The sequence below is a fragment of the Haemaphysalis longicornis genome, unplaced genomic scaffold (assembly GCF_048455015.1).
Source record: "Haemaphysalis longicornis isolate Haplotype H1 unplaced genomic scaffold, Haemaphysalis longicornis Haplotype H1 scaffold_1, whole genome shotgun sequence".
In the NCBI taxonomy this organism is placed as follows: domain Eukaryota; kingdom Metazoa; phylum Arthropoda; class Arachnida; order Ixodida; family Ixodidae; genus Haemaphysalis; species Haemaphysalis longicornis.
Genome location: NW_027526203.1, coordinates 172369098 through 172382913, shown reverse-complemented (window position 1 = coordinate 172382913; position 13816 = coordinate 172369098). Strand labels below are relative to the sequence as shown.

The window sequence follows — 13816 nt, the reverse complement described above, 5'->3', positions numbered from 1 at the left end:
CCTCACACCCTCAAAAGTTCTCAATCGAGATAGCATAGGATTAGCGTCGAATGCGAGCGAAGACATTTCGGATACAGGCCACTGGTGGAAAAAAAAAGCTCAAGCGGTATACTTTCACGTGTCGTATAAATAAATGTATTTGGCGCTGTTCGTGTCTGGAGTCCGTAGCCCTTACTTTACCCTCCGCCCAGCTCGTTTGTCCCCTACAAGAGTCAGTCGACCACATATGTACCTTGTAGTGTCGTCCAGTAGGAGTTTGGCGCGCTAAAGCAGCACAATCACGACTGTATCGTTTTCTTCCTTTAGCCATGCGTATAGTCATTCGATTTAACGTAAGCGCATTTATGAACATTCTCAGCACATTTCAGTCGCTTTGTGGAGCGCAGGACCCAAGAGTTCTGGACGCACCGCTACGTCACTGCAGCGTCCTACACGGACACCACAACTCTAAGTTACGTTACACTATATCTTTGATAAACTCAGTCCAGGTATAATATCGCATCCTTTTATGACGTCACGGGTACTCACGCATCACCCTCGTCATACTTCCCAAGCGATGCACTTTAAGTGATATTCATGGCGGAGACTTCAAGAAACCGGCTTGGTGGGGCTTACAAATGCTTTTCGAATTTAATAAAATCAAATTTCTCTTTTTGACATTTAATATCAGCCTCAAGTGCTGAAGCTTTATTAGCCCCATATGCGTCAATAAAAACCGAACAAAAAAAGAAAAACAATACTGCCTAATAGGACACCCCATACCGCCTTTACTGATCAGCTTTACTTTTCGAGCAGTGCCCACCATAATTTTTAGATAAATATATTGTTCCTCGGCATCGCGCGTACTACTTCTTACAGTCGCTTAGTTACAACATACCTGTGATGCTTAACCGACTACATCCACATACTGCGCTCAATGTGCCCGTATCAGTCGCAAATAATGGCATTCTATAATTTTCAAAGACAAATTTCAGTGATGTTTGTATCAACAAACTTTTTTCATTTTCTGCTCGGGAATGACATTTTCTGTGGTATGTGTTTGACATTTTCTAACGTTGGATTTATAAGTGATTGATTAATAATGGCGAAATATCGTTCAGTACATTGTAATATTGCTTCTGTATAATTTCTGTTTTCAACCAACCAAGCTGTGCAATGTATTGTTTACGACCAAAGTTTCCGCAGCTGCACCGGCGCTCTGGCTCCGTCAAGAAGTCTCTGCAGCTTTTTGCCACAGTGACCATCAACATTGGCGACGCTCTACCAATGTTGAGAACTCAACCTTGATTTGATCTTGAATAGGACATGTAGAGCGTCAATGCCGGTTCGCTTTTTGCATATTTTTATTTGTGTTGGTCCCGTGATTATCTCTTTTTCGTTCTTTGACGAGGGATAAAGCGTCGTTTTCCGTTGGCGGGTAGTCAACGAAGGTTTTCGAAATCCCGCAAAGTGCGAGGACGAGCGAGCGCATCAGTGATTCGATATGAGCAGGGCACTCACGACACAGTTCTTGGGACCGCCAAAGGACGCGCACGCCTCTCTGGGCGCACTCGTGTGCGTACGCCGCCAGCGCCGTGCAGAGACACTCGCAGTCGCCGCCCGTGTCACAGGCACACGTGTCTGACACGCACCTGCACGAAGAGAGACAGAGACGAGATGTATTCGGGGCTGGCAACAATGTGTCTGTAGCGGAGGGCGGACGGCATCAGGGACATGCAATTGCTCGAGTAGAGTGCTGCCTCATCCCCACTCGCTGCAGTTCGCAGTTGCGCATGCGCGGACCTTTATACCTGTATCACAAAAATGACTAACTTACCTCATTCGGCAATATGAAACACTATCAAAACAGCTGAATAGCACTGGCAATAAATACTGCAACTGTGCAAATGCAAGTCTCTTTGCTGAAACGTTGGCAACAATCATTGTCGCTACCTTGTTCATAGTTTTCCTTTATATATATATATATATATATATATATATATATATATATATATATATCCGGCTCATCTATAGCAGTGTGATCCTGGCAGGATTCAGCGCCAAAATCAGGACTACACAAAGAAAATGACGTGCAGCAATCTACAAATTTCCCGGCTCTGCAATAGATTACTTCTTAGTTGACCTCCTATAGCAGGGTCATCTCGACGATGGCCTTCGTTCCCAACGGCTATTAAACACGCTGATAACGAGTTTGCTACATTGTTTAAAAATATCAGTGTCCTATAGCTATATGCATGACCAAAATGCTGTACAATGCAGGGTGTGATGCCAACAATCGCTACCGAAGGCATGATTGCACGGTCAGTCGCCCTGGTGATTTTTCATGGCAACTATATGTGTTAAACGTACCTTAAATGGACACCTAAAGGAACCAGACACTTTGTCTATTTACCTGACCACATCAAAGCCTAGAATGCGTTGGCGACGTCCTGACCCATTTCGACCAATATGCTCGCACGTAGCTCGTTAAAAGTGCATTCAAAAGTGCCGCTTCCCTAGCTCCATGCTTCTCAGAAATTTTGTTACGCCAGCTAGGTTGCACACTCGTTCGACTTCTAAATTTAAAGATTGGTGAGCATGTTTAAGGTTTACAACTTGTGCCTGAAGAAACAAATTATTCCCTTTTAGGACTAAATATGTAGAAACAAAAAATGCGCACAGTCATACAATACCTTTCTCTCTCCCCAAGAAAAAGAATGGGAGAGTATTACGCACCGTAGTATACCCTTGGGCTGTTAGGTGCGCCGCAGAATGGGCTATGGAATTATTTAGACCATCTGTGGATTTTTAACGTGCGGCGAAACATCGAAACACCGGCGTTTTTGTTTTTCTTTTCTGTCATATAACGGCCGCCGTCGCCGGGGTGGAGCCCGCGTCCTTGGGCGCAACAGCATAACGCCTTAGCCACCGTAACTGCGGCGGATAGGGGCTGGAGACGAGTGTGACGACACCGCAGCAGTTTGTAAGGGGCCGGTAAGGGCATGTGGTGTTTTCTGTCATTCCAGTCATTTCATATATACTGGCTCTTCACTAACTGGCCAAGTGAAGATTTAAACTACCCGACGCGATCCCACATCCGAGTTCAAAACTTCACTTCAGCGTTCCGACAGCTGCTTCGGCGTCACCTTTCATAGTAGGGCTGGACGTCCACCTCGCTGTGACATTCGCGGAACGGGTGCTCCTTAAGCGCGGCACAGCGGGTCGAGGCCCACTGCCTGCGCTCGGGCCTCTGCAGGCAGCCGTGCAGCGAGGGCTGCGCCAGGGGGCAGTAGCTGTGCAGCCTCCACGCGTCCACGAACTCCTCAGCCTGGGGCAGCGTGGGACCGCCCGACGGGGCCAGGAACTCGTCCGTTGCGTCGCCGTTGAAGTTGCCACACAAGCCGCTCAGCTGCAACAACGTCACGGAAACGAATTTTTTTTTTTACCAGCGGCACACATGCTGGGTACCGTTTCGCGTTTCTTTGCGAAAGACGGAGAGAAATCTCCCACCAACTTCGTGAAATAGAGCATAGACGAAAACGAGATGTCAGCATCTGATGTAAAATGGAACTATTCTCAAGCATGAAGCACGGGCCGTCTACGTCGTGGCACCGGGTGGAAAGTGTCGTAAGGAGTGTAATCTAACGTTTAAAAACGGCCTAAATAAACAACAACGTCGCGCGAAACGACGCGCACACCGTGCTCACATGACTCCCGAACCAATAAAAGACATGAGTTTCTCACGTTAATATACTACGTCACTTGAAAATGACGTCCGCCATTTACAAGAATACGAAGGCTGGGATTCTCCTGGGATTTCAAAAGTGATGCGGCGGAAGTACAACGCTAAACGAGGATGTTGACACGTTACATTTTGTCAAAACACCTCGCGTTTCCCAATCCTACATCAGTTTCGTACATCATGTTTCAGTGCGCCATTTGTGTATGATTTTCTTGCACAGCTCTAATGGAAAAACCGTCGAATACTTGAGGAAAATCACTAATTCTGCTTTCGCTACGCATCAAACAGCGAACATTTTGCGTCGCCGCCACGGTTCGTATGAAATAAAAGGAAGAAGAGCCTTCGTTGCCAACCTAAAACACTTTTTTGAACCGGCCGTGCACTTCAGGGGCTCATGGCAAGACGAAGCATCTATGCGCACCTTTCCCGCCCATGAGGGCCCGGCGACGACGTAGACGCGCGTGTGCTTGTCCCAGTAGACGCTCAGGCTTCCGTGCACGTGCACAGCCACGAAAAGGCCCAAGGTTCGAACGCTCAGGCCGCTCCCCTCACGCACTGGAGGCACGGGGTGGCCCTCGGTCAGCACCAGGGGCTCTTCCGAACCTGCAAGTGTAAGGGAATAAACACCACCTCTGAGGCTAGCCTGCTCCACAGCTCCAAGAGGCTAAGTGCAACGCTGCAGTCACAAGCAAGCTCACAATTTTTTTCACAGAAAAATCCAGCATTAGAATCGAATCGTTGGTCTTGAGGCCATTCTTCCTGTATTAGTAGCCGGAGAGGAGGCTGGCGCTCGCTGGCCGAAGCACCAGGAGGAAAGCTCTGATCAGGCTCCCTCTGTACGCGTGCATGTGCTATTTATTAACGCGTTCACCAGAACGGGAGAAACGCGACATCAAGGTGCGCGGCACACTGCTGAAAGCCGTTTGAACAATCGGCACCACAACCGAATGCAGCGCGCCTCACCCTTGAAACGTGTACCGTAAAATGGCTACCATGTGACGCCAGCGGCCCATTACGTTGCCTGCCCCCGCGAAAAGTAACACGGAGGCGTCGTGCTGTTCAAACACTCGCTCGAAGTTCCGCCGCTTGGAAATTGTTCCCGCTGGGGTGCGTCGTCTTTTCCAAGACAGCCCAGAAGAATCGTAGGTAATGCACGTAGTTCTTGGTTGCAACTGCGCTCGTCGTTTGGACTTATGTTACTATCCTAACGGTCCCCCCCCCCCCCAAAAAAAAAAAAAACATCTTCATTGTATTCACAAAAAATATCTACCTGCCTGTTAAATGATATTTCGAGCTTACAGCAATAACAGACTCTGGTGCCTCCAAATTGGGGGGAAGGGGGGGGGGAATAGGGGGGCGGACACAAAAAATTGGATGAGAAATTGCTTACTAGGTGGCCGTATACTATAGGTTGATTTGAATAGCACAGGATTATTGCCAAGTGTAAACGCGTTTTTATGCGCCATTCACGATTGTGGAAATTGCCGCACTAACTTTCTTCCGCTTGAAGGCAGCGAATACAGCTGTGGACAGTAATCCTTGCTTTCGGGCTAGAAGGTTTGATACATGTCTCCAATGTGCATCTGCTGCCATATTGATGGCAAAGGGTAGAGTGAACTGTTGCATTACCGCTCACTGCAAGTTTAGACATGTTCTACTGGCTTATGTTTCATGTAGGCGCCTAAAGCCTAATAGATTTCATATATGTTCTTGCCATTTCTGTTTTGACGCGAAAAGCCACATTTGTTCTGTAACCCGCTGCAGTAACTGAGTGCCGGTAAGCGGGGGGGCGGGGGGGGGGGAGGTAAGTAGGTGTTTATTCACATACGATGATGCGGTGATCTCGCTTTGTTCATTGCAAAAGCCAGCTAAAAGTTCTCTTTTCTCAGCAGTTGTTAAACGCGCCGACGAATGGTTGGATAGATTATATAAAATATCAATTTCCTATAGCTAGATGCAGGAGCAATGTACTGTTGCACGGTCGGTCACCTCTAGTAGTCCTGGTGGCAACGATACGTTGTAAACGCAGCTTAAAGGGACACTTAAATGAGCAACAGGCCGCGTTTAATTACCTTACCAGAATTGATTGATTGATTGGCTGTTTATTGGAGGAGGTCATAAGACCCTGAAGGGGATGGGGGGGGAGTGGGAAAGGGAAAAAAATATGAAAATAAAAGTAATCGATAACACATTTGCACTTTTTGTCCCATTAGAAAGTCAGTTCGCACTTGTCACAGAATCACTGACCCATACAAGGCTGAGTCAATCACGAATCAAACTGCTTTATAGAGACCATTCTGGAAAGAGAACTCTACAATTGCCTCTAATAAAGAGGGATTGGCACGCATTTGGCTAATATGGTCCTGTTCATCACACGGGATGGAGTGTAGTGTTAAAAGCTCCGATCGTCCTTGTGAAAAGGCAGAGCACATCCAGATAAGGTGGTAAAGATTGGAAACGACTGATTCCCCACAGAATATGCACTTTGGAGTATATGCTGTACGAGGATAGGTCCATTTAAAGAGAATGTCGGGGGTATATGCACAGTTTGCGTATATCTTGTTTGCAATAACTTCTCCTTTTCTGGAGAGACGTTTTAGAGGTGTGAGGAAACCCACGGGGGAGGATTCCTGGAGGCGCTGACGACTAAGGATCTTTGCTTTGCGGTAGTTTTCAGGCCAGGTCGCGTCCTGTGGGGGTGGGTCAGAAGAAACCACGGGAGGATGTGAGAGACTCTCCCGGGCAGCCATGTGGGCTAACTGGTTCCCTGTGTCACCCTCGGTGTGCGCCGGGGTCCAAACCAAACGAACATATACGAATTCTTGCCGTAGCTCCTGAATTTTTCTCAGTATAGTAGTGGCAGTTGCGTTTGGGGTGAAAGAACGATTTAATTCACGAAGTGCCACATGGGAGTCTGTGATAACGCGTAGCTTTGTTTGGGGAAGTGACGGGCGATTCTTTTGGATGCTTTGAAGGGCACCTAGAATTCCGAAAAGTTCGGCTTCTGCTACTAGGCCATGGATTTGTGAGATATTGCAGGACCCATCCAGGGGTGGAAATTCAGGGCAAGTCCAAGCTACCGCTGCGGCATTGTTGGCCACTGCTGCGTCTGTGAAAACATCTAGTTCGTCTGGAAGAGGAACTGCCAACTCTAGAAGATCATTTCTGGTGTGTCGAGGGAGACCCGTGATGGTTCGAATCATAGAACGATTTAGTATTTCCAAATCGCGCAGATGCCGGGGGCTGAAGTTATATATTGGAAAACCGTATGCTAGCCGGCCATGGGCCACTGCTCTGGCGAGAGTTTGACAAGAGGCTTGTTGTGAACCACCGTACTTGCTTGAGATACAAGAAATAAGATGCATCGTAGCACACCAGGTGGTACGAAGGCTCCGAATCCATGCTTTAGGGCTATTGCAGCTGCTCAGTTGGAGACCGAGAAGGCGGACGGTTCCGTTTTGGGATGAGATTGATGTACCGCCTTATAATCTGCACCTAAGCCATGAGAAGCGTATTATGAAGGGTTATCGAATAGCAAGAACCACCTGGGGCCTTTTGAAGCTTGGCAGCATGTGGTTTCGCAGAAATGCAAAAGTATACAAAATTTTACGTCCTAAATGGGGACAAATTACGCTCCACGTGGGGGTATACTGACCTAGCAAAGACAAAAAGGTTGCTCCGAGAAATTTTATCACCGAACTTTACACCGCTTCGTGTATCCAGTGCAAAGGTTCGAATAGAAATGCGGCAAAACTAGTTGGCATGACCACCTATTTGAAACCGAGGGACCGCTAATCCATCCATCGGGGACTCGCAGAACAACAGATGTCGTTAGGGCGTTTCTTTCAGCCTATAGATAATGGGGCCATGTTGCCATGTTCGTGATAGGAGCCACCCCGGCATAACTACGCGGGATTGGCATGGGAACGAACGCCACTAGTCATTTCGACGTAATTCCGCTCGTGATCGCATTGATGTGGCCTCGTAATGCTAAGATGGGCCATAATTGCGCCAAAGCGGCGTTTGTGCAAAATAAGGACCAGTACTGCACTAACGAGAGTCTGAGACCGTTCTGGTGAACCAAGAGTTCACACTACCCAGATGTAAACATGTTGACATCGAAATATTTTGATTTTCAGCCTATTTTGACATTGAGTTGTCACAATGGATGTTTGCCTTTAGGCACCGAACGAGTGCAAAATATTGATTGGTACGGACAGCGGACTTAACGTTCCTTTTTTCGGTGGTCGCTGCTTCACCCCATCCGCACATCCCCTGTACGCGCATCTTTCCCCTCAGAGGGGTCGCAAATAGGCCAACAAAATATACAATGGTATCCCAAACCAATTCATGCCTCCCGCATTGCGGAAAGAAAGAAAACGGACGCCATCAAGTAATACCTTTACGCGATACGCATGTCCCATCGCCCAAAAAAGAAAGCAAAACTAAACATTAAACTTAAGGCATCCGAGTTTCGGCCGCGTGGTTAACGGGAAAGACGTACGGCCACAAAAGAAATGCCTGCAGCTACCGCGGAACTTGGTTATTGTGCACTCCGTATAAATGGTCCCGTTCAGCGAGTGCGGGACAAGTGTTTCTACCTGCGACGATAGTGACGGTCTTGGCGCATGAGGACTTGCTGCCGCAGGGTACGTTCTGGACAACCACGCTGACGCTCTCCTTTCCGGAAAGGCGCCCCTTGGCGAGCACGTAGTCGCACGTGCCCCGGAAGTCGAAGGCGACTCCGTCAAAGGTGCGCACGTGCGAATCCCCCCACAGGGCACACGTGCCGGCGCAGTCGTACTGTGTGCACAGCCAGCGGCCCCGCTCGCACACACTGCAGGCAAAGAGACGAAGAAGCGCTGCGTTTAAATGCACTAATGGCCCAACTGTTCGTACTACTCAATGACCTAATGCGTTGTGTCTTGTTGGGCTATCTCGTGAAAGCTTCGCCCATGCAGAGCACTAATATTGGCGAGCGAGTATTCACAAAAAGCTCTCTCTGCACTAAGCCAATTAAACACCGTCGGCCTCAACTGCACGTTCGAGCGCTTGAAGGGGCTACGAAGACAGACTTCGCTCCATTTGAAACAACGAATTTTTGGTAACTCACTTCGTTCCATTCAAGCTTACAAAAGATGTTTTTTAGCCGAAAAAACGCCAAAAATATTGAAAAACTTTCAAATTTCGCGCTACCGTGACGTCATATGGGCAGGAGTGACATATTACGAGCAAAAATTAAAAACAGTTATCAGCCTCTTCACCGCAAGATAGCATTCAAGTGATACGATCAAACGAAATAAGAGGCCTCACTACAATCACCTAGTCATGTTTATTGGCGGTGGATTTGTTCAGTGGCGCACAAACAAGATTCTGTGGCGTCAAATTGCCGGAAAGTGGCGAAGGAGTCGGCACTGCTTCATCTAAATTATTTGTGGGAAGTTTGCGATAAAATTGTTGTCTTTTTTATCGGGAAAAAGCAGTCTTTTTAATGAACATAACTTGTATTTTGTCTTCATGGCCACTTTAATGCAGGCTAAGCGGAAAGCGTGCGGCACCTTTGAAGTGTGCTTTCTTCACATGCTGTGATAAGAATTCCAGGAGTCTGAGAAAGTCTTGATATGCTCTCCAAAGGGTAGCATGCAAGGGATGCTACCAGCTCAAGGTCACGTGCTCCGCAGAAAGGGAGCGAAACTGCCTGTAGTTGCATGCGGGATCTCTACTAGCCTGCCGCCCAGACGCCGCCTGCGTCCTCGGCGGCGCACGGCTGCGTGCTCGGCGAGCCCTAAGAGTCTGCTGTATTGCTTTAACACGCACCAGTCATTGCATTCAATGTGGATTTTGTCTCCGTCGGCGTAGCTACGCACTCCGTGCTGGCAGGGGCAGGAAGTTGGCTGGACGCAGGTACCCGTGCGCTCGTCCCGGACGAAACCTCGGCGACATCTGTACAAAACAAAACAAAAAAAAATGTTCGCGAACTCCTATCACGCTCTTAGAGGGCGTTCACCACGGAAATGGGGCTTCGCGGAAATTCTTCGTGATGCATATAGCTCTAAGGTATTCGCTAGTTTGAAACATACGTCCCATGCTTTCTCGTTTGGTATTGAGCTTTAGGTGATGCCATTCCTTTCCCGACGAATGGCGTGTAAAAAATATAGCACGAATGCCAACCACGAGTGGCTTTCCGTTTTATTACCCACGCCTTAGCTCAAGTTTAGCTCATGCAAGTTTCCCGCGTCATGCCGCACATTTAACGCTGCAGAAGCCAAGGCAGGAAGGCAACTCCAGTCCCTTACAGACCCCAAGCTGGTTCCCTACAGTCGATTCCACCGAGAAACCTTCTGAGATTATTGCAAGAGCTGTGGCCTGCACGCAGACCTCCCGCACGTTACGTGGAAGTGCAGGTGGAAACAACCCAACATGGCTCCCCTGCGCCCGATCGACATCAAACACGCACAACACTGGGAGACCGTGCTGCGCAGCCCCTATCCCCTACTCCAACTACGCCTCGTCCAGGCGACAGAAGAAGCTGCACGGACACAAAATCAACCGCCCGACAAGACACGGCCAGAGGCTCTTCACGTCTAGAACAAATCGCTGACGTGCCTGTGAACGCTGCACCACAGCACCACGAATATTGCAGTGGTGAAACAAACGTTGGCATTACTGTGAAACACTCCCGCTGCTTGCAGCACTCGCCGTGCGCTCTAATAATGGTTGAGCTTCACCGCAATACACTTTAGCGAAGAACTTCGCCAACGCGGCACATTCGGTGGGCGACAGCCACGTGCTTGCTACTTGCCCAAAATGGATCTCCTCTGCGTCACCATGCAATTCAAACGTCATTCTTGCATTGTGTTATGCAAATAGCGCAGACCGAACTTTTGAGTCAGGTGGTCTGCTCGACATAGCCGTTCGCAGAAGTTTTATTGTTGGCTGCATGAATTGGTCAGTTGTGAGCATTTTGGTGATGATAAACGACAGAATTGACTTGGAGGTAAAGATAATGTTCTGGATTGGATCCCGGTATTCTCATGAGCGTTTGCCTGTGAGGTAACAGCGAGTGACTCTAGCAAGCCAAAGAATGCTTCGCATTTGACGGCGATGATCAGGGGCGAATTCTGACGGAACGTTTTTCTGGGCACTTTTACTTGCGCGGAATTGAGACATTACCGGTGATGACGCAGCCCCTCCCCACCCTTTTTTGTAGTCGATGCACAATATCCGCGGAAATGCTTCTCTGCGGAAACGAACAGGCAGCTTCCCAGCCAGGCACGATAAATTTCGCCCGATTGATTGATTGATTGATTGATTGATTGATTGATTGATTGATTGATTGATTGATTGATTGATTGATTGATTGATTGATTGATTGATTGATTGATTGATTGATTGATTGATTGATTGATTGATTGATTGATTGATTGATTGATTGATTGATTGATTGTGGTGTTTAACGCGCCGAAGCTGCACATGGGCTAGGAGTCGTGCCATAGCTGAGGGCTCCGGATTTATTTGACCAACTGGGGATCTTCAACGTGCGCCTAAATCTAGACCCACGGCGTTTTCGTTTTTCCCCTCCATCAGGAAATTGCTCCCCACTGCGGGGGTTCCATTAAAAAATCACGAGTCATTCCACTCCATGAAGGTGCATGACAGTGAATCTGTTTATCACATGGCACAAAGGTGACACGGAAGTTTGAACAAAGGAGCGAACTCATTTATCGTGAACTTACTAATTGTCACAAGTGAAGCCAAAGCGAACGAAACTCAGCGTAATGGAAAGAGGCGTCATTGCGGCCAATTGTTATATAATGTTTGTTGAGACAGTTTCCATAAGCCAAGAGCTGCAGCCGTTTTTTCTGAACATACTCCTCCGCCCGTGCATGTATTGACAGCAGACAGTAACTCTGTGACGTCGACAACTTCGCTGCGAACTAATTATGACAAGTATATGAAACGTGGTGTAATAATAGAGTCGTATTTGCGGCCAACTGTCATTTAGTTTGAACGGTGTATTGATAAAACAGGAGTTACAACCGTTTTCTGCTGAGCATTTGCGATATAATTGGTTTTACCCTTTACAACAAGGTGCTTCCGCTCGCGCACATGAAAAATGCATGGACCCATAGCCAAAATTGCTACTTTTAAATAAGGGCTCCTTCAGCTTCGCTGTAAAAGGCGTACACTCACACACAGGCTGAGGAAAAGAGACAATGTAAGTGTTCTGTTGTTGAACTCACTGGCATCCAGCCTGGCAGACATCGACGGCGCAGCCCGCGGTCGGCAGCGGGCTGTGCAGAGTAGCGCAGGTAGCGGGGCAGTTGGAGCGGCACTCGGTGAACTCCTCGTTTGTGCCGCACTCTCCGGCAGGGGGCACCAGTATCACCTCATCCGCGCTGGCAGGACGGCACTGCCACTGGCCAGCCAAGCATTCACTAAGGAGGCGTTCGACACCGTAATAAAGTAGGTTAGTGACTGTAAGAAGGAAGGAGATGGACTGCTGATTAAAAGAGCTTTTTTGTCCAGCGTTAATGCAGACTGCTTCTAAGCGTTAAATAACGGGTGATACGGACTGTTTTGGCCGCACAGATAGCTAAACGAGATATTCTCTGATTTCTATTAGGCGGGCACTCGATTAAGTGGCTACCTACTTTGTGTGACACTATTTCTAGCCGCTCTGGGTAATAAAAACATGCAATCTGTTTCATGCGGCAAAAATTTCTTTCCCAGAGATTCATACCAAGCATCGAGCACTTTAAAGGTACATCCTTACCAAGAAGCCCCGTGTTTTCACTAGCATTCCTTGTAACACTACACTGCTGCGGCGAACAGCTGGTTTGTGAGACTTCCAATGGCTTGACGAAAAAAGTCCGAGGACACCTAAAGCCCTACTTGCGGGTTCTGAATGTGAAAGCATGAATGTCCAGTTATAAGCCTGATACGCCTTGATTCCGACCCGTGTTTTCAAAGGGATTGTAGGCGGGCCAGGTGGTACATAACTGAGTCACAAACAGCGCAGGAATGAGACGATAGGAAGATCACACAGCGCCGTGTTTGTGTGATCTTCCTATCGTCTCGTCCCTGCGCTGTTTGTGACTCAGTTTTCAAAGGGCTTTGTAATCTTGCTGGTTGAGACGCTTTGCTTTGAGATCCGCCTTAACGCTTTAGAATGTCTTCGCTGCTGCTGAGTTTAAGTTCGCGCTGTGGAAGGCCTCATGCTCTGGAACGCTTCCTAAGGAGCCATGCTGCTGTCTCAGACGCCGGCCTTTTCGTTCAATGGGCCATTCAATGCACTCGCATCAAAAATGGGGCGAGTTTACCTACCAGTACTGATCGTGGCGGCGCTGCTTGAAACCGGTCGGGTATTCATGGCCGGCGAAGAAGCATCCGCACTGGCTCACTGGCACGCAGTGGCCTCTCCGGTCCATGCTGAAGCCCGGCTCGCACGCGCACCCTTCCACGCACCGACTGTCGCAGGACGTGTTTCGGCCGATCAGTGCGCAACTCGAGTCACACACGGACGCGCAGCTCTGGTACTGCTGGCCACCCTCGCAGAAAACACCTGCCATGACGCAGGCGAAGAGTGTTGAGGTACAGGGGAAATGCAACAAGGCGGCAATGGAAAAGCGGCGCCGTATAGCAAGGCGCCGTTGTTCTACGTAAAATGAACTCTATCTGCACGAAATTACATCATCGGTGCCAAGCCAAAGGGACCTGCGTAAGCGCGTAGGTGGGCTCTTAGGGCATTCCTTCGTCGCTGATAAGGTGTTTCATTTCTTTAAAATTTTTTAGTGTCCGGTGTTCATTCTGCGAAGAAAGGCAGTTATTTAGAAAGCGGCTTCAACAAATTCCATCAATGTACTGGTAAAAAGTGCGCAAACTTAATCTACAACTGCAAAGGCCGTGAATGAAAAGCCATCTATAAATTATAGCCGGTCGTGAAAGCGACATGATTCCGAAGCGAAATGATGATTCGTGGCATTTGGATGCCGCTTATAATTTAAAACAGAAAGTCCGTGGCCATGGCTGTTGTGTGCATAGTATAGAAAGTATCCCTAAAAAAAGTGCAGCATAGTACCGGCGGCAGCGGTC

General features: G+C 48.3%; 1 protein-coding gene across 2 annotated transcripts in view; it reads right to left on the bottom strand.

Moving 5' to 3' along the window:
• The window catches only part of LOC144139377 (hemocytin-like), a 224618-nt gene that overhangs the window by 149489 nt on the left and 61313 nt on the right, over positions 1-13816 (bottom strand). For both annotated transcript variants that reach the window (XM_077671743.1, XM_077671748.1), the window contains exons 19-25: positions 13049-13286; positions 11965-12159; positions 9539-9664; positions 8323-8558; positions 4143-4324; positions 3126-3388; positions 1501-1631 (exon numbers count right to left, since the gene is read on the bottom strand). In XM_077671743.1, the coding sequence (XP_077527869.1) occupies positions 1501-1631; positions 3126-3388; positions 4143-4324; positions 8323-8558; positions 9539-9664; positions 11965-12159; positions 13049-13286 (1371 nt within the window). The remainder of the gene's footprint in view (positions 1-1500; positions 1632-3125; positions 3389-4142; positions 4325-8322; positions 8559-9538; positions 9665-11964; positions 12160-13048; positions 13287-13816) is intronic.